The 19,231-nt window shown below is 39.1% G+C and overlaps 2 protein-coding genes across 2 annotated transcripts in view; both read right to left on the bottom strand.

The window, feature by feature from the left end:
* Positions 1-2,805: 2,805 nt before the first annotated feature.
* Positions 2,806-6,634, bottom strand: LOC115822088 (pancreatic alpha-amylase-like). The gene is made up of 10 exons (XM_030785746.1): positions 6,467-6,634; positions 5,829-5,975; positions 5,304-5,501; positions 4,462-4,692; positions 4,247-4,380; positions 3,984-4,106; positions 3,690-3,789; positions 3,381-3,502; positions 3,146-3,271; positions 2,806-2,996 (listed from the first exon to the last, which is right to left on the bottom strand). The coding sequence occupies exons 1-10, from the start codon at positions 6,632-6,634 to the stop codon at positions 2,807-2,809; spliced, it is 1,539 nt and encodes a 512-aa protein (XP_030641606.1). The 3' UTR covers position 2,806.
* Positions 6,635-11,873: 5,239 nt separating this feature from the next.
* Positions 11,874-19,231, bottom strand: part of LOC115822065 (AT-rich interactive domain-containing protein 5B) — a 39,599-nt gene continuing 32,241 nt past the window's right edge. Inside the window, exons 9-11 of the mRNA XM_030785713.1 lie at positions 18,726-18,823; positions 15,453-15,642; positions 11,874-14,497 (exon numbers count right to left, since the gene is read on the bottom strand). Coding sequence (XP_030641573.1) covers positions 12,413-14,497; positions 15,453-15,642; positions 18,726-18,823 — 2,373 coding nt within the window. The 3' untranslated portion in view covers positions 11,874-12,412. The remainder of the gene's footprint in view (positions 14,498-15,452; positions 15,643-18,725; positions 18,824-19,231) is intronic.

The following is a 19,231-nucleotide window of genomic DNA, read 5'->3' on the forward strand; positions in this document are numbered from 1 at the left end:
GTCTTAATATACATAAAATTAGACACTGATATGATAAATCATTGCATTGCACCTTTGAGGATAATTTTCTTTATCCCAACACTGTTTTCCTGAGTGACCATATTCTTCACATCTAATCAGTTTCAACTTGATCTGAAGCACAATTTGAACTTAATTGGCAAACTTTTCTCTTGCCATGGTCTGATAGTGACCTTGGTGCTCTCAGCAGGAGGCGACATTTGGGATATCAACCAACACCATTTGCAAAAACAAGCGGTGAACTCATATCAGGGTGAGTTTAATGTAAGTCATGCAACCAGCAGACATATCTATGGAACCCTCAAGAATTCTGAGTTAAGTTCCATGAACCTGTATGTGTTACAGAGTTAAAATTGAAATCTTTGAAAATACTTAATTTTGCAAAGTTAAACATCAGTATCAGTGTTAGCTGTTTAGGAGCCTGTTGTGTCCTTTTAGAATCCTTTAGAATCCTTTGTCCTTTAGAATATTCACCACGTTATTGTCTGTGTCTATATATGTTACAGCATCCGCCAATAAAACACCAGAAAACAGGTCCTCCTGTTCTCATTGAAATGACCAAGGCTCAGCTCAGAAAGCAGGCAGTACCTGTGAATGATCAAGCAGATGAGGGCTTGAGCTGTCTAATGGGCAAAGCCAGTGGTGTTCTTCAGGTTTCCCGGCATATTCACCTGTCACTTGATGTCAAACAAAACTACGTCGATCGCTTTTTTGACAGCTGACCAATCACAAGCGGAGTAGTGCGACCTGTTGTTTCCCATAACAACCACCAAAAATGGAGAAGGTAGTGGCGGAGAAGTTAATTCTGCTAGTTTCTGAGCACAGTGAACTGTACGACAGTTAAACAGTATCATAATATTCACCATAAAGGCACCGTTTGGAGTAAAATTGGACGGATCCTAGGAGTTTCTGGTATTTGTGTTTACTGATTATCGTTAGCAAAACTAGTCTGTTAGCTGCTGTTGTTATGGCAACAAAAGACGCTCTCAACTGCTTTTTGGAACAAACGCTGCCAGCGTTTCTTTCTGCTTGAAAAAATACTCTGACCAGCGTTTTTCATCGAAAAAAGACGTGTGAACACACCCTCAGACATTTTTACACCTATTATGCAACACACACTGTAGACAAGCCTCTCAAAATACAACACACACTCAGGACATAACGTAGTGTTTTTCCTGCATGCCTCTACAACGTGTTCGTGTAACATTACAGTAGACAGCCAATCACAAGCATTATGAGAGCTTGGCACAAGCAGGCTGCATACTTATTGGCGCACTGACGTTGATAAGATTTTCTCCTTAGGGATCGAAATTTGGTACCGAAAGACAAGGCATTTTTCGATACACGATAGTATCAAAGCAGTCCGGTCGGTGCCATAAAATATCGAAGTTCGGTACCCAGCCTTAAATAACATATGTAACACAGTTTTGGTTCCTGGATCCTAAGTGATATTTCCTAATTGCCTAAAAAGTATTGAAAATGGTTATTATTCCCTTCAAACTTTGCTATTGTGACCTGGACAGTGATATCTTGAAACATACCTATTTCCAGTGGGAAGACGGGTGAATTTGAACATTTTCATTCGCATAAAGTCAGAAAAAAACAATATATGAATCAAAATTAATGTGCATTTAGAGTCTCAACCTGCTTTCAACCTCAAGCTGTTTCCTCCTTCCTAGTGAGAATCTGGGGGAATTCCTTGCACTCCAGGATCAAATACAGTCAGCTCTCCATATCTGCAGGGATTGGTTCCAGGACTTCACGTGGATACCAAAATCTGCAGATGCTCAAGTCCCTTATATGAAATAGCATAGTATTTGCAAATAATCTGTGCACATCCTCACATATACTTTAAATCATTTCCTGATTACTTATAATACCTAATACAATGTAAATGCTATTGAAGTAGCTGTTATGCTGTATTGTTTTGGGAATAATGACAAGAAAAAAGTCTACTTGTTCAGACGCAACCATTGTAGGCCTAATTACATAGTACACATCAGCAACAACATATCATTTTCTTTCTTTCAATACTTACAGATTGTTTTAATTTAATGACCCAAAAGAGAAATACGTAGAATAAAGTACAGAATATTTAAAATATATTTAAGATATATTTGCAATCTGTAGTTGGTTGAATCCACTGGCGCAGAACCCGCGGATAAGGAGGGCTGACTGTACCTAAGCCAGCTGTGCTACCAATTAATGATCTGCTTGTGTTTGTGCCCAATGAGGAGACTGTATTGGAATGCTTTGAGACGGTTTTTGTGAGGCTGAGAGGTCATAATCCTTAGACACCCCCAAAAAAGTACTTTTTTACACAGAGGTCAGTGTGCCTTGGTCATATCACTTATTAGAAGTGGGTGTCTAATGACCCCAGTAAAGTGGAGGGTGTCTCAAAGCTGACAACTGCTCCAGTAATGGGGACCCACAAGACAGAACATTTTTACTCTATCCTGGGACCTGATCATTTTCAACACCTCAGTTTATCCACTTATTTCTGAGCTTTTGTTTTCTTGAAGTAAGTATGCTGTTGGTAAGAATGACCTAATTTTTCTTGTCTAGTTGGTGCCCAGGAATAGAGCTGAGGAAACCTGCTGTAAACCATCTTGGCCTTAGGTTATGGATTTTTTTTTTTTTAAGATGGGTCCATTTGTACTAAAGTCTCTGAACAGTTAACCTGTAACCTGCCCAATCTTGCCATTCACAGACAAAACCCTCTAGGGATAACATGAAACTGAAGTGAATTAAAGAAGCTTTGGAGAACACTTTATTTATGTGACACAGTTTACAGCTTAGCATTAACATGGATGGCGATCATGGGGTCGGCCTCAGCACTGTTGATCTTGAAGTATGCACGTCCATCGCTGCCAACCGTCACTTGTTTGCCTGTGCATTTAGTTCCAGACTTGTCTCCAGAGATGACATCACAGTAGGTGCCAGCAGGAAGTCCAGTGTTCAGGGTGATAGTCATCTCCCTGAGAAACAAGAAGGTCATACATGTGTTTAATTAGACCAGGAACAAAATTATGTGTTCAAGATCTACAAGGTTTGCATGTTTGTTACTAAATATTTTAGCCTGCTATTCTGTCCCTAGGATTATATTTTGGGCAAAATGTTATCTTACCAGGTGTCGTTATTGATGATAAGGAAGCCACGGTTGCCACGACCAAAAGCGATCATGTTACTGCCATTGTCCCACCAGTTTGAGAGTGGCTGGCCATTGACCACGTTACGGAAGATAACCATGTTCCTACAGAGAATAATTGAAATTGGAGATAGATGTTTTATACAGATATGAGCAAAGCGTGGTTCAGACACTGACTAAATCAAAAACTGGACAGCGGGAAAGAAGGACTCACCTGATCTGGCGCCACCTGTGCTCACAGACCCAGTTGTCTCCACAGGTGGAGTCTGCGTTAATGGGCACGGGTTTGGTGGTACCGTCAGAATAGCTGGGAGGACCTATCCAGTAGTTATGATCCTACAGGTTCAAACAGTGATAGCCAATTGAGGAAAAAAAAAAAACAATTAGGATATGATGATAGGATATGTTGAATAACAACATTATTTAACTCAATTTTCACATGAAGTCTAAATAGAACTTATCATTCTCAGCTTTTATATTACAATACTTTAAAAAAAACAAACAAACAAGCAAAACAATGTACCTTTCCATTCGAAATGTTCCGGGTCCAGCGGTAGCTGGACATCACTCTGGTGACACCGTAAGGATGAGCCAGCATGAAAGCTGTGGCAATTTTGTAAAGCCTGCACAGAGCACAAAGCTAACTTACACATTGCTGTGAGGGTAAAGCTCTCTTTTGAAGTCAATATAAGTGGAAGTTGTAATTCTGTTGTTAAATGAGTTGCGACAATCTTAGTTATCCTTCAGGCTCCTCATTTATCTCACTTTGTCTTTGGATATGTGAAATGAATTGCTTTTAGCTTTATGGAAAAGGTACCTGGAATCCCAGAATGTAAGAATGGAAGGTCCTCCAGCTCCATCTCCCCTCTGGTTGTCATGGTTGTCAATAAACGCCACGGACTTACCGGTGGGGATGAAACCCCAGCCCTCTCCCCAGTTCCTGGGAAAAAAAGAACCCAAGCTTGTAAAACTGCAGTCACTTGGATTGAAAGTATTGTTGTGTCATTTTACTTAAGTCATTGTTCATCTTATTGTGATGTAAGAGTTAGGGCATAACAGTTAAGTCATGTTAAGGCTTACTTCAGGTAGGCCATTTTCTGGCCATTCCATTTGCGGACAACCTCACCCAGTTTGGCACCATACTTAAACTCTGTAACTCTTCCCAGTCCCGTGTACTCGCTTGCCTTGATGGGCTCTCCACCAAGGTCAATGACCTAAGCCACACAAACACACACTGCCATTTTTCTGTATTTGCTGCAATGATGTAGAGAAATCTGAGAGTGGTAAACAAATACCTCCTGGTAGATGAAAGGTCTGGAACCGGAGGAGAACCACTTGGTGTTGAGGTTCTTCAGTCTGCCATACACATTGCTCAGGTCTCCAGGCCACATATGTTTGCAAGCATCCACTCTGAATCCAGCCACACCAATGTCGATCAGTTTGTTCATGTACGCGGCCACTTTCCCCCTGACATAGTCCTTCTCCAGAGCCAGATCCAGAAGTCCAACAAGATTGCAATCTCTCACCTGTGGACAGTTCAAAAGGGGCACAGTGATATACTTATTACCACCTCCAAATGTTCTGTCATGGAATGTAATTAATATTAATACTGGATCATTTTAAATTAATGTAAAATAATGGCTATTGTATGATGTAATCTCCTCTGCATTAGCAAGAAAATGTTATTATATACAAATGAATTTGAGTACTGAGTCAACAAATATAGTCATTTGTAACTATAACTTTGTTCAACAATACTACCAGCTATATGCGGTCAACTGCAGCCTTTTAACAGCACAGTCCACTGGTTACCTTTTGCATGGTATGAACATCTCTAACACTCAAAACAAGACTTTTTAAAAGAATGAGTTTTGCTAGCTGTCCTAGATAATCAAGTTTGTCTAGCCAAACTATACTGCTTTAAACTGCTTCTAACTTTTTCCAACTGAGAAGGACAGGTAACTGGAGCAAGTATAACTGTGTTCTTCTAAGAATAATGCAATACAGGGGGTTGTTTATAATTATAATTTAACCACTACTGTTTATAATAGAACATTTCAGTTAACAGGAAAAGCTTGACTACTGTTGCAAGAAAAACTACTTACACAAAACATAAAGAAACAAAAGCGTATGTCACCTGGTATATATCATGATAGTTCTGAATTTCTCCATTGCTAGTTTTACATTTGCCACCATTGAAGTCCCAGCTGGAGTAGGGTACAGCGGGGAAGTCCCTTTTGTTGGCACTGAACCATGAACCACAGGAGGAGTGTGTTCCTTCACCACCACCTGATCCACACATGTGGTTGATGACTGTATCCACATAAATGTTCACCTACAACAGCACATTAGAGAAGATCTGAAGTTATGTATGTCCAACAAAGCACGTTCTATATCTAAATGCTGTACATGCTTTTGAAACAATTTACACAGAAATTAAAAAATGAAAAAAGTTTGACATAACTGTTTTTTCTTTTTCTTCTGTTTTCTACACTGTTCCCAGAGATGTTCACCAATCACATAACAAAACTGACAACTTCAATTATTTTGTGTAAAAAACTACACAAAAGCCTGAGATTTTAAGATTTCTTTTTCCACCAATAATACATGTCTCCACAGGCACCTGTTTCACTAATCCTAACATAATGATGACATTCTTTACCCCAACATTGTTGCATCGAGTAACCATATCCTTCAACTCTGCTTCAGTTCCTGATCTGGAGCAAAGTTTGTAGCTGACTGGCTGATACCTCTGATACCAAGGTCTAAAGGGGTTGTTGATGATGATGTGCTCACTTGGAGGAGAGATCTGTGGGTTCAATCAACACCATTAACACAGACAAAAAGTGAAAACATGTCAGGGTTTCTCAGAATTTCACACTCAGTGAGCAGACGTGTACATCAGCCAGACATGGGAATTTTAGAGAGGATTAATTAAAAAAAAAAAAAAAACTCAGCCTTTTTCTATACAACTTTTATAAACTCTGTTTAGGGGTAGATCATTAGAGGCATTTTGAATGGAGTACATTTTTTTTCTCTTTACACTCATTGAGTGCATAAGCATGGACAATACAATGGTACTTCTTTAAACCAGTAAAGGATCCAAGCATGTATTCCCACATCCCTCAAAACATCCTATTAAACGTCAATTTTGAATGGACTTCCCTCTCCTAAAGAAAACTGTCCTTGGACGTGAAAAGCTCTATTTTTCATTGTATAAATCTATGTATGCCTAAAATCAGGCCTCAGTCATCTGGAACATTCATTTTGCCTCAGTCAGTGATTCTCACTCATACATACCTGAACTCCTCCGTAGCCGTTTGGTGCTAGGTAGCGCTCACACTCTGCAGCGATGTCTTTCCAGCGCCATTCGAACAGATGCACAATGGAGGTCCTCCCATTCTTAGTGTTTGGGTTGAACTGGGCAAAGCTTAGCCCAAGAAGTGCAGCCAAAATCAGGAGCTTCATCTTCCCCTTGGTCGAGGGTGAATGGACAAAGAAATGTGGGATCGGCTCCCGTATATATACACAACACCACTCTATAGTCTAATCAAAAGGTAAGCATGATGATTTTAAAAATAATCTGTTATCTGCTGTCCTACAAGGAAACCTAACAGAACACACATGTGAATAGTTGTTATTTTCCCAGCTCTGCTGAAATTATTGTTCCTGTCTCCAGTCCAAAATATATATATCATTCCAAGGTCTATGGTTAGACTGATTATTAAGCATATGAATTGCAATTATTAAGTATATAATTTTGCCAATTTACTCTCATTTCAGATAATATCTCATTTAAGTTCATATCAAGTCTACCGATGAATGCACGGATTAAGCTAACTTGCAAATATAAAACTCAAAATGAAAAATACATATTACTAAATCTCATACTTTTGATTCAGAATTGGGGCAAATAGCCTTAAATTTGTAGTTACATAGTACATTCAGCAGTGTTAAATTACCTCCTACAGTTAAGTTACATCCAGTTTCCAGTGTGACACTGAATGTGACACTGGTGATTTTATTGTGTGATTTTTGGCTGTACTTTCCTAAAATGTTATCTTTGTCTGGCAAGGGTACAGACAGGGGATGTGCCAGGGTTGGCCATGTGAAGCCTGGTTCACTTGCTGGTCACCCCAGGTTGTATAAGCAAACATTTTGTTTTGCGTTGAAACATTTTTATCTCCATTTTGCTATAGAAACCAAAATTATACTACAGAAAAAAGAGAGAGCAGATTTGACACTTCCTCAGTGTGCCCCCTCCTCAGCCACCCTGCCCACATTCACTGTAAATTCTCCTTTTAGAGCGGTGGTTCTCAAAGTCTTCAATGCAGGACCACCTAAATAATGCTTACAGAGACTCCAGACATCCATCATCCCCCAGGGTACTTCATAACAATCTGATGAGCATGCATAGGCACACATATATACGGACACACACATACATACCACCCTCAGATAACAGGAACATAAAAAATACACAAAATAACAGTCATATGTCATCAACTAAAAATCGCAAGAACAACATTTTTTGGAGCTCATCCTCATCATAGATTTTATGCCAGAGACATACTTTCTGAGATCATTTTCAGCATTAGGTCATGATCAGTATTTAATTCTGTGTAAGTCGGTATGGATAAATTTGTGCAAATAAGTGCAAATTAGCTAGTTATCCAAGGTTGTGAACAAAGCCAAGGCAACTTGTAGCCTAACCATTCAATGTACACTAATCTTAGCAACTGTTTTAACAGTAGGTTTGACTTAAAGTATTCATAATACTGAATTAAAGTATTATGCATAGCCTGCTCTGATTTTTAAAAATCAGTAGTATGTTACTTGTACATTTGTTATTCTTTAATTAATACACAGAAGAGATTATGATTATAAAAAAAGAATGACCAATTTTTATTCTAAAGCAACAAAGGAATTGCTTGCCTTGTTTAGCTAAATGGGCTTACTAAAGAAAGGAGTAAACATTGTCCTATTATTGGTTTGCCACCTTAAAATTTATTTTCTTTATAATTTATTTTCTTAAAATTTATTTTCTCAGTGTTCATATACCTATTCATTGCAAAGATAATAACAGATTTCTGTGCTTGATGCTGTTATGTAATATTTTTATGGACGTTTTTCCAGATTTGGGAGCAGGCTCAAATTTAGATAAATATGTATATGGATGGTTGGACCCTGGATGGATTTGAACATGAACCTAAAATAGGGACCACATTTAGCCAAGTGAGGTTGTATTTTAGAATGGTTTTTACATAGTCAAAAGGCTAAGGAGACAAAATTATTTAAAAAAAAAAACAAAACAAATGTTTTATTTCACTGTTATAAATGTGAACATGGCTTTAAACACCTGGAATCTTGAGAACTTAATTAGGAAATTTTGGGCCTGTCAAGGACCAGTTTGGTCAATGAAAAAAAACCTATTATATTCTCCTTTTAAGCATATAAATGTAAGTTTTGTGCATGACTACCCCATTTGGCCTCAACAGTGTACATTTGTTTCATTAAGTATTTTAACCTTATGGGTGGATGCGAGCTATGTTCTGCAAAAGGTTTAAAGGGTTGTGTATAGCAAATGGGGGAAAAATTCTCATCTTTGAAACATGTAACCATATCCAAACAATGATTAGATTACAAAGATAAAGCTGATACAAGAGTTCAAAAATACTTCAGTACTTAGAAATTCACCAGCCTCAGAAAGAAACATCACAGCTGCTTGTCATGTCCTGATAAAGGTAGTTTTGTGTGTATTATTAATTCAGTGTTTTATAACAGCCTGATAATGGCCCTGTACTGACAGAAAAAAACCCCAGGATGAAACCTGATAACCTGATATTGGTGTATCACAGTGCCCTGGAACAATGAAAGTGGGTAACAACATAGCCATGTATCACGGTGGCTCAGTGGTTAGCACTGTTGCCTCACAGCAAGAAGGCCCTGGATTTGAATCCTGGTCATCTCAGGCCCTTTCTGTGTGGAGTTTGCAGGTTCTCCCCATGTTTGCCTGGGTATGCCCTGGCTTCCTCCCACCATCAAAGACATGTATACTCCTGTGCAGCTGGCCCCTAGCTTCTAGTGTGTGTGCTTACTGGTATATAGGATGATTTAAATGCAGAGGCTGCATCACACTGCTCAGTGTGTGTGTGTGTGTGTGTGTGTGTGTGTGTGTGTGTGTGAGACAAATAAAGTTCTTCTTCTTCTTCTTCTTCTTCTTGTCCTTCTTCTTCTTCATATATCCAAGAACAATGTGTCCTTTAACAATCTTAAATAAATTGAAACTTTGAACAAATATTTTGTGGATCATCAATCCCACAGCCATATGAGTGTTGTTACATTCTTTGTCAAAAGAACAACAGCAAAAGAAATGTAATCATAAGCATCATCATCCTCATCATCATCATCATCATCATAATAGTAACAGCAATGGAAATCACAACAACAACAGCAATAAAAATAAATAAATAAATAAATAAATAATAATAATACAGCAATACAGTATCAAAATGCAGCCAATGTTTCGTGGAATAGATTTTGACCCTGGGGGCATGCAGGATCTACATTTAAAAATAATATAATACAAGATACATTTTAAACAATATTCAGCACCAACCACTAGAAAAATAGTTTAATACTGAAAAGCATGACACCATGTTTGATTTTTTTTTTCAAATTATTTACCATATTCATTACCATATTCATTAATATTACCAGTAAATGTTTTTCCTCTGCAATTACCTTTTGTGTCATTTCATGCTAAAATTCATCTTCTTTTAATTAAATATTTCAGTGTTTCCATAAGGTGTAGGAAACACTTGTGAAACTATTTTCTGCTCCTGATTTACTGAATAAACTTTTAAAAACGTGCCTTTTTTGTCTGTTTTGTCCTTTTTCACTGGTTTCAGTCATACAGTCCTTGGTTCCTGTTTTCCATGCTGTCAGAAATGTCTTGGTCTCCTTCTTTGTGAGGTGCTGCACCATATGGATGTTCCTGCTTGTCAGCTTAATGTCTACTGATGGACACAGGACTACCTGTTGGCCCAATTTCACCTAAGTATAATTAGTGAATGCCCAAAATATAGCTATGGTGCTGAGAAACAATGGAGAAATGGACTGAGAAGCTCAGAGTTTATGGTAGTGGTTTTTGTTGATACATCCAGACAACAGAAGGAACACACATAATTCCATTGTAAAAAGAACACTTGCATACAACCCAGGAGCATGTGGAAATGAGCATTATATTATGAAGCTAGTGTTTCTATTGATCAGTGATTCCTCAAATATTTATTTCCCAACCATTAAATTGTTAACGTGCAGTTTTGTGCTAGCCATCTCACTCTTTACACTTGCCAGAACATAACTGAAAATTGGTGTTCAAAGAATGCTGTCCATTTTCTTGATGATGCACAGTTCATTGTGGTGTCCATAAATATATTCTTACTGGAACTTTATATTATTAAAGCACAAATGATTTTTTTACAAAAAAAAAAAAAAAGGTTTTCATATCACTTTCTTGTGTTTGCACGTGGACTGATTAGTCTGGTTGTACCACTACCTGTGCAATGAGAGCTTTTGTACTACAGGGGGAGACAGGGAGCTATGAGGCAGCTTGGGTGTTAGACCTACCACTAAGGTTATTTTGTGTTCAGGACGGCTCTGTGAAATCCCGGTATGCGCACAGAGTTAACATCTATTAACATTTTCAGATAAATTAAATCATCTGTTCTCAAGACACTATGTGCAATTTTTTCTGTGTTGATATAATGACATATGTGCTTCTTCCTGGAATTGTACATCTGAGCTCAGTTTTACCTTTTTTTTAAGTTTTTAAGTCATACATTAAAATATGGCTTAGTAAGTAGTGATATTTTCAGACCCTGTCTCTTAACTCAGCAAATACTCGTACTATGGTTTTTATTTTCTGTGCAGAAATGAACAGAATATTAAATGTAAACACACAGCCTTTTCATCTGTGTTAAAAGTCATTTAACAGTGTTGAGATGGCACAAAAACATTTTTATTTTTATTTTTTTGTGCAAGAAAATTACTAACATCACAAAGTGATTGTGACAATCCAGGTATTGTAATTCTCTATACAGTGAGCAGTTAAAAAATCAATTCTATGTTATAAAACACCAGATCACTTTTATTCAATATACAGTACATACATTACAAATACTTTTGCATTTACAGTGACAGATAACCATTGCAGTTGTGTGAAATTTTCTAATGGAGTGAAGAAAGAAAACTTCTAATGGAGAGAGGAAAAATTGCCAATATAGCTGATTTAACAGATCAATACAGCTGTGGATTCGTAGTCAGGATATATCAGAAAAATGTTTGTGGTTATCTCACTTGTGGTGTGGGGTTACAATGTGATATTACGCATCTGCATATCAGCTCTCTCAGGCTCAATTTAATTCTTTAAGATTAAAAGTCTTGTGAGCCAAGTATTTTACCACAGGCTGAAGTACTAGTGCAGGTAGATAGTGAATCTAAAGACAAGTCTGAACATGTTCTCAGCTTTACAACCTAACATATACCAAAGAGTGTTTTAACTTGACAAATGGAACCTGACAGAACATCAAGGGGCACCCTCCCCCTGGAACTACAGTGCAGTGTCTCCTAAACATGTTCAAATAATAATAATAACAATAATAATACAAAAACGTATATAATGAACATAAAAGAATTGCTGTAAACAGATTAAATTAACTCTGTTGACTGTAAACCTCATATAGACACTTATGGCAGCTCTGTGATGTACAGTGGTAGTGTTGCAAAAAAAAAACAAAAAAAAAACAGCACCAGTTATGTGTTCTCTCACAGTCCTTTGAGAATTCATTATTCTTCATCCAACTTAATGGACTGTGATCAGATTTTTTGAAACCCTTTTTCCTGCCTTGTCTTCAAAGGACACTCATGCAAGTATTCGACTACAATAAACGTTGAGTGAGCAAGATGAAACTTTAATTGTCCAGATATAATTTAATGTGCAAACAGTTGTGCATGTTTCTGGACAAAATCTTCAAAATCGGTTAATGTGCAGGACTGACCCCACTGTGGTTGACCCGCTCATGTCTGAGTTCAGGGGTGCAGAAATGCCTTCAACAAAAAAACACCTGATTTCATGTGTCATTAGCGAGGGAGCCTGATTATCTTTTTAAATAGAGGAGATGTGGGCTGTACATTCATATAAGGAAGGTAAATTAATGACTTTGTGACCTGAGGGGTGAGGATTTAGAGTTTGGTGCCTGGCTGTACTGATGGCAGCTGTAGGGGAGTGTATGGTGGGTGTGGGTTTAGGGGGGAGAGTGAATACAGTCCATGAGATAGCAGGTCTCTGTATGGAGTGACTGAATTTGGTAGAGGACGATAGAGTTGATGCGGGGTACTGAGGAGATGTCTTTGCATCATCAGTGCATTCAAGGTGAAAGGGGAAGCCATTAAAGGTGACATTGTGGTTTGGCCCTTCAGGAGTGCCAATGGGTGAGGCTGTGCCAAGGCTAGACTCAACCCCCTCTCACACACTTCATGTGCTGCAAATGTCCCTGCTGGATAAAGCCCTCCAAGTAAGGGTGTGGGCAAGGGGTACTTATGCCCATCTGAAGTGTAGCTGTTGAGATGGACAGCAGGTTCAGCAGACTTGACTGTCTCTACCTCTGGCTCTGCAGTCTGAGAAACACTGCTTCCCCAGTCCCGGGATGCTGGCAAGGGTGATACTGCCCGAATCTTCCTGTCAGGCACTACTGCATTTCCGGGCTCTTCTAGAGAGCGTTTAAGATGACGTGCAGCTCCTGCTAACTGAGAGGTGGTTTTCACCTCCTCTGTAGAGTACCCCCTGTCCTGTTTCACTTTGTGTCCTGTGTTACCTCCTTCACTCCATCCCCCAAGATTCTGAGAGGTGTCAAGGGCAAGTTTCTTAGGGGTGCCTGGTATACCAGGTACTACCGGCTGTCCACTCAAAGAGACAGAGTTTGCCATTGAGTCCCAGAGTATTGTGGGTCGGTGAGGGCCACACATTAATGGTTTAGGCTGAGAGATCTTGGGAAGGCTAAGATCTGTTGGTTCATCCACAAATTGTGTGTCCTGTGGTGATGCTCTGTTCTGTTCACCCAGTGGAGGAGGTGTGTAGCAAATCTGGGTGGCATCACATGGTTTTGGTGCAAGATTCTTACAGTTCCTGTCACTCCCTCTAGCCTGATTTTCTCTGTTCAGGTACCCTGGAGTGTAAGTTTTACTGATTTGGTGCCCTGCATGTCCATAAAGGTTGTGCATGAAAGATGAGGAGTAAAAGTCACCTACATAAACAGGCTCTTGAAGAGGTGGAACTTTGTGATTTTCCCCAGGTTCCTCTCTGCTCCCCTGGGCTTCCATCCTGTGTAGGAATGAGTCCCGACTGGAGCTCCTTAGGGGCTGAGCGTGTGGGTGAGACTGGAAGGGACTCTGAAGCTGAGAAACATTTTGTGAGAATGTGTCTGGCCTTCCTGGCTCTCCTGTAGCCCTGGACTCACCAGAGCTCCAATGTTTTTTAAGCTTATGGGCATGCTGGATAACGGAAGGCCTGGTAAGTAGTGCCGTCTCTGGGCTGGAGGAATCATTCAGCCGCTGCTTGACTGGATCCTCAGAGCAGCTGGCTCCAGACACAGTGCTCTTCCTCATTGTGGCAGAGGGAGGGAAAGGAGGAACAAAAGTACAATCGTCCACCGTCAGCCCTCTTTCACTCACCTGAGACAACAGTTTCTTCTTAGCAAGAGGAGACATGACCCCTGGATATATTTTTGGATGCAACGATGTATTCAGGGGGGTGCCACACACCTCACCTCCATTAGAAGCAGCTGTGTTATTTGTCTGAAGACCAGAGACAATACCATCTTGATTTGGGAGGCCTGGTTTGACTGCTGATGCTGTTAAGCCGACCACATCTCCATGGAGCTGAGTCTCTCTGGCCACTGGTGCATCCACAGTACCAAAGGGGAGAGGAGAAATGTGCCCAGGCTTGGTGCATTGCCAGTTGGGGTAAGATGAAAGTGAAGAGGCTTTGGGAACCATTCCATTGGGTCGGTCTCTATCAGTTACTTTTCCCAGAGTGTTCAGCACCGGATTTTCCAAGTGGGCCTGATTGTCCCATTCAGTTATTTTGGGTGAGTTGTTGTCATGGTGATGCAGATGAGGAAGAGGATTCTTGTCATTTAGAGTCATTTCTTTTTTAACAGTCAGTTGTAGCTCCTCCTCTTCCTCCTCCTCTCCCTTTATGTTTCTTTGCTCCCCTTTGACCTGCACAGACTCTTGAGTGGTCCAGTTTTCACTGCTGTCACTACTTACCTACGTATGCAAAACACACATGCATGCGCATGCACACACACACACGCACACACACACAGACACACTATTAGTCACAAGCAATAGGTTAAGGCACCGCACATGAGATTTACTTATTTTATGTTAAACAGTTTCCATATATATTACAGCTCATAAAGCTAAGAGGCATCAATTTAAAACATTAGCTAGGTGCTGGGAATACAGCAAAAGATAAATAGCTTGTTCATCAAAAACTGGCCTACACTCTATATCAGGGGTGGGCAATTATTTTTCCTGTGGGGCCACATGAGAAACCCAGATTGCTGCCGGGGCCAAAACAAATTTTGTGATGCCATCAGATTAAATGATCTAAACATACTGTGTACTTATTCTTCAGCATTTATTATACTGAAAATCACTCCAAACAGCATCTTATTAAAACTGTTTGATTTACTGCACTGTGGAACAGATCTCTGTGATTCAAATTACAATCCATGGGTAGTTTTGCTAACTTACTCAGTTGGAGGAATCAAGTTTCTGATGGGCTTGAACTAGTGAATTAAAGTCAGGTGTAATTCCTGATGTTGCTATACACAGCACAGCTAACAGATTATCATCACCGAGAGAGGTTCTGTATCTTGACTTGTTGAATTTCATTTCTGAGAATGTCAGTAATACTTGCAAACTAAGCATATAGCTTTACTGCTAACTTCAGTGAAAAAATACTTAGCAGTACATGACTTATTAAACACTCTACATTCGGCATCAACCTTTCAGTTTTTAGCTCTCATGGGCCAGGCAGAACCATCATGAAGGCCTGTTCCGGCCCATGGGCCGTATGATGCTCAGGTCTGCTCTTTATGAACAGACCTGTTGTGTTTTCTGTTAAGCTTGCGTGAGAGAGATAGCAAGCTGGATTGTAAAGATAGATAGACAGATAGATAGACAGATAGATGAGATGAGAAGAGGAGTAACTGACTGTTGAGTGTGGGTCTTTATCTCTTCTGCTGAGTTGCTCCTGGCTCTGTCCTGTTTTGGGTCGTTTGTTTGCCAACCCCCTGACTCTCCCTCCTTCAGTAACTTCACCAGGGTCATGCTTTCGGGTCTTGCCCATGGGCAGAGGCCTATCATCCTCACCTTTAGTATGCCTTTCATAAGGCAGCAATAATCTGAGAGAGAGAGAGAGAAAGAGGGAGAGAGAGAGAGAGAGAGAGAGAGATGTAAGGGCACAGTCATTAATCATCACAGGATTAGACTCTTAGCTCTTTGAAATTCATTGAATCCTTATTGCTCTAACAGAACATGGAACATGTCATCTTCCCGGTGAGACTTAAAAAGGACCTCTCATTTACCATTACAGTTGAACTCCATAAATGACAGGAATATGTCTTCCTGTCCCAATATAGTGCATATAAGACATATGCAGAGGAGGGGAGATGTATGCGCTTGAAAGACATGTAACAACAACAGAGTCTTCTCACGAAAGAGATACTTATGCCTGTTTAAGGAGTTTATATAATGTCCTTATAATGTTTCCAATGAAAAGACCAGCTGGCAGAGAAGCCCTTCAAATGACACTTTACGTTGCCTCTAGTGCTGCAGAGATCCAGAACAATTCAATAATAGTGAGAGATGGATGGGAGGAGAGAGTGTTAAAAGAACCGAGACACACGTTTGCACACTCAAGAAAGATTCCTTGGAACTTGCATAGATCAGTATGACACACTGAATTTTCTGCTATTAAGAATGCAACCCCCTTAGAACTACTTAACTCTGTTAGCTAATGTTAATCAAGGATAAACGGCGTAATCATTATAAACACGCTAAACCAGTTAATTCAACAAAGTCACATGATTGCATATGCGACGCAGAGCTGGAGAGCTGGGGGGTATTTAGCTTAACAATTTAGCTTGACGCTTCAAGTTCCCTAAATGCCGTTGTCTCCACCCGCAGCCGCACTTCCTTATCCAGAAGACTCTTACATAATAACAATTATAATAACAAGCACCAAGAACATGGACTCCTTATGTAATCCTTTCGTTTTGAGGGGAGAGAGAGAGAGAGAAACTGCGCTACGACCAAAACAAAATATAGATCTTCTCTGTTCTGCTGAAAGAATGAACAAATGTTGCCGCTGAAAAACTATTACGTAGTCTACATGCACAGATAGCATCTTCCTTCGTAACAAGACTAGCCAAACAATGAATTAGGCTGTGTAAGCAGTGATGCCGTGAAAAGATTACGAGTGAGGCTAAATTATACACCAACAATGTCTGATATTTAATGCGTTGTGGCCGGCAATTAACATTATGACATATTGTCACTATTAATTGCATCGTTATGGAAAGTGAGTGATTGGGCTGATATGATCAGCAATTTAGATGTGATCCCAAAAATAACCACTAGAGGGAACTGCACAACACAACACGCAAATTAAATAAACGGACACGACTGAACTAATACAGATGAAGATACAATTGCATACACGTATATGAAAGACTGATTTAATGAATGAATGACTGCATGCACACGTGTAGGAATACTATATACATCAAACGAATTTATCAATACCGGATGCAAACACTTTAATCCGATAAATCAATAACTTACTGCTTTTTTAAGAAGTAGGCTGTATTGTTGTTGATGTGCTCTGATGCGTAATTCAGTCAGGCATAAAAAGCGCTGTTTGCACTGAGTGATATTTCTCGGCCTTTGAATCATGTTTATCCCATGGACCTGAATGGCTGCTATTTTAACAACTGAAAAATAGTATTCTAGAAGTGTTCGTGTTTTAGACGAGTGGTCAAACATATTCATTCATTCCTTTGGCTAATCGAGTGAAAATCATATGTGAGCCATATTTAATGATATAGTGGTCTTAAAGCATGGCTTCACGGCCTAACGCAGGGGATCACATTCCCTGAAGCACACGGCGTTCCAGCATGGAAGCAAACATTAATTCTGAAGGGGATTCAAGACAAGGATCAATAAAACACAGAGAGAGAGAGAGAGAGAGAGAGAGCGCGTAGGTGAGTGAGAGGGGGGTTCCGTATCTCTGCTTTACCTAAAAAATCTATGTATCCCAGTTTCCTAATTCATGCAAATTTCCGACCTCTGATCTATGAAATGTAGACTTCAAGAACAGAAAGTATAAAAAGTACATTAAGGCATTGAAATAAATAAATATGTTAAATGGACACAGTGAATTAAAACCAAGGTTAATGAAATTACCTGATTATCTCCTTTTTGTATTCTGAAACTTGAAACGATTTGAAAATAATTTTACTGTTGCCATGACTACAAATTTACAATTTGATTACTCCAAAATTGCTTAGGTGCTGACATCAAGGACCATTCATGCAAAAGCGAACATTTTTGTAAGACACATAGAGTGCTCAGCAAAAACAGGACATTACATTACTAGAGAGGTCATTTCAGACAGATAATTATAACAAAAACACATTAAGAAAAAAAAACCATAATGAAATGGAAGGAATGGATTGTTTCATGGTCATAATATCTTTTTTCTATCTTATTTTAAAAAATTTCTTACATTTCTTTTGCTAAATGTAATTGGTCTCTCCATATGAGCATTAATAAAATAATGATTATATGAGCATTAATAAAATAATGATTATAAACAATATATTGCTAATTATACAACTAAAAAGCTCGATTACATACAACAGAGTAAATATAAACTATTATCAGCATTGTGTCTCTGTTTAGAACAAAACACAAAGTACAGAATCTACACAAAAACATAAAATGGATTTGAGTTCTCTTAGAAAGCCCTGGAGGCAACCAGTAGAGCTTCAATGCTCAATAAAATATCCCCTTGTTAGGGTAAAAGCATTAAACCTCATGGAAAACCACTAACATTCATATGCAGTTTATACTGCATATGAAATCCAGCTGCCCTCAATTAAATGAAAACAAAGAGGTAACCAAGGAGGAGGGCAATAGAACATATCGTAAACCCACACACCACAGTCATCTTTCACTAAACACCAGCTCAAAGATCTGCTCCACTTTGGGGTAAATAAATGTCATTAATTAAACTTGCAGCTACTGAAAGATTGGGGCACAGTAAAAATGTCTCACTCTCTCTTTTTCACAGCAATCTCACACCACACAACACGTTTTCTGCTCTGCTACAGTTTACCACAATCCAATAACGCTCCATTTGTAGTATTCAGTATCACTCACACTAGAGACCAGTCAGAGGGGAAATCATGGGCACTGAACCTACTTCTCATAGTGTCTGCGTGTGCAGGTAGCAGCACTGGTGCTTCCTGGGTTTCCTCCCAGTTCGTCATACACATGTTTCCATTGCCGATGAGCTGTGATCTAAGAAAGGAAGAAAATCAAACACCTTCAATATGTTATGTTACAACAGTTTAAGCTACGTTGGATATCAGAAATGAAGATCTCTATGTAGTTTCTGTTGAAATGGAATAAAGTATTAGCTGTTAACAAGTACCGAGAAGGTAAAGGAAAAAAACCCATGATGTAACAGAACAATTAGAAACCAGCAATATGACTACACTACATATGTTTTTTTTTCTGCAGTGGTTAGAATAACTCTCCATACCAGCTAATCACAAAGCTAGCTAAAACCAAACATTTAGCACAATGATTCATCGTAGTTAATGACAGGATCTGTTACGAATCTGACTCTCTAAAATGGATCACAGTGACCACTAAGATCTTCATAAAAAGAAACATCTGAGGAAAGAGATTAAAAAAACACACATC

The sequence above is a fragment of the Chanos chanos genome, chromosome 10 (genome assembly GCF_902362185.1).
Source record: "Chanos chanos chromosome 10, fChaCha1.1, whole genome shotgun sequence".
NCBI lineage: Eukaryota > Metazoa > Chordata > Actinopteri > Gonorynchiformes > Chanidae > Chanos > Chanos chanos.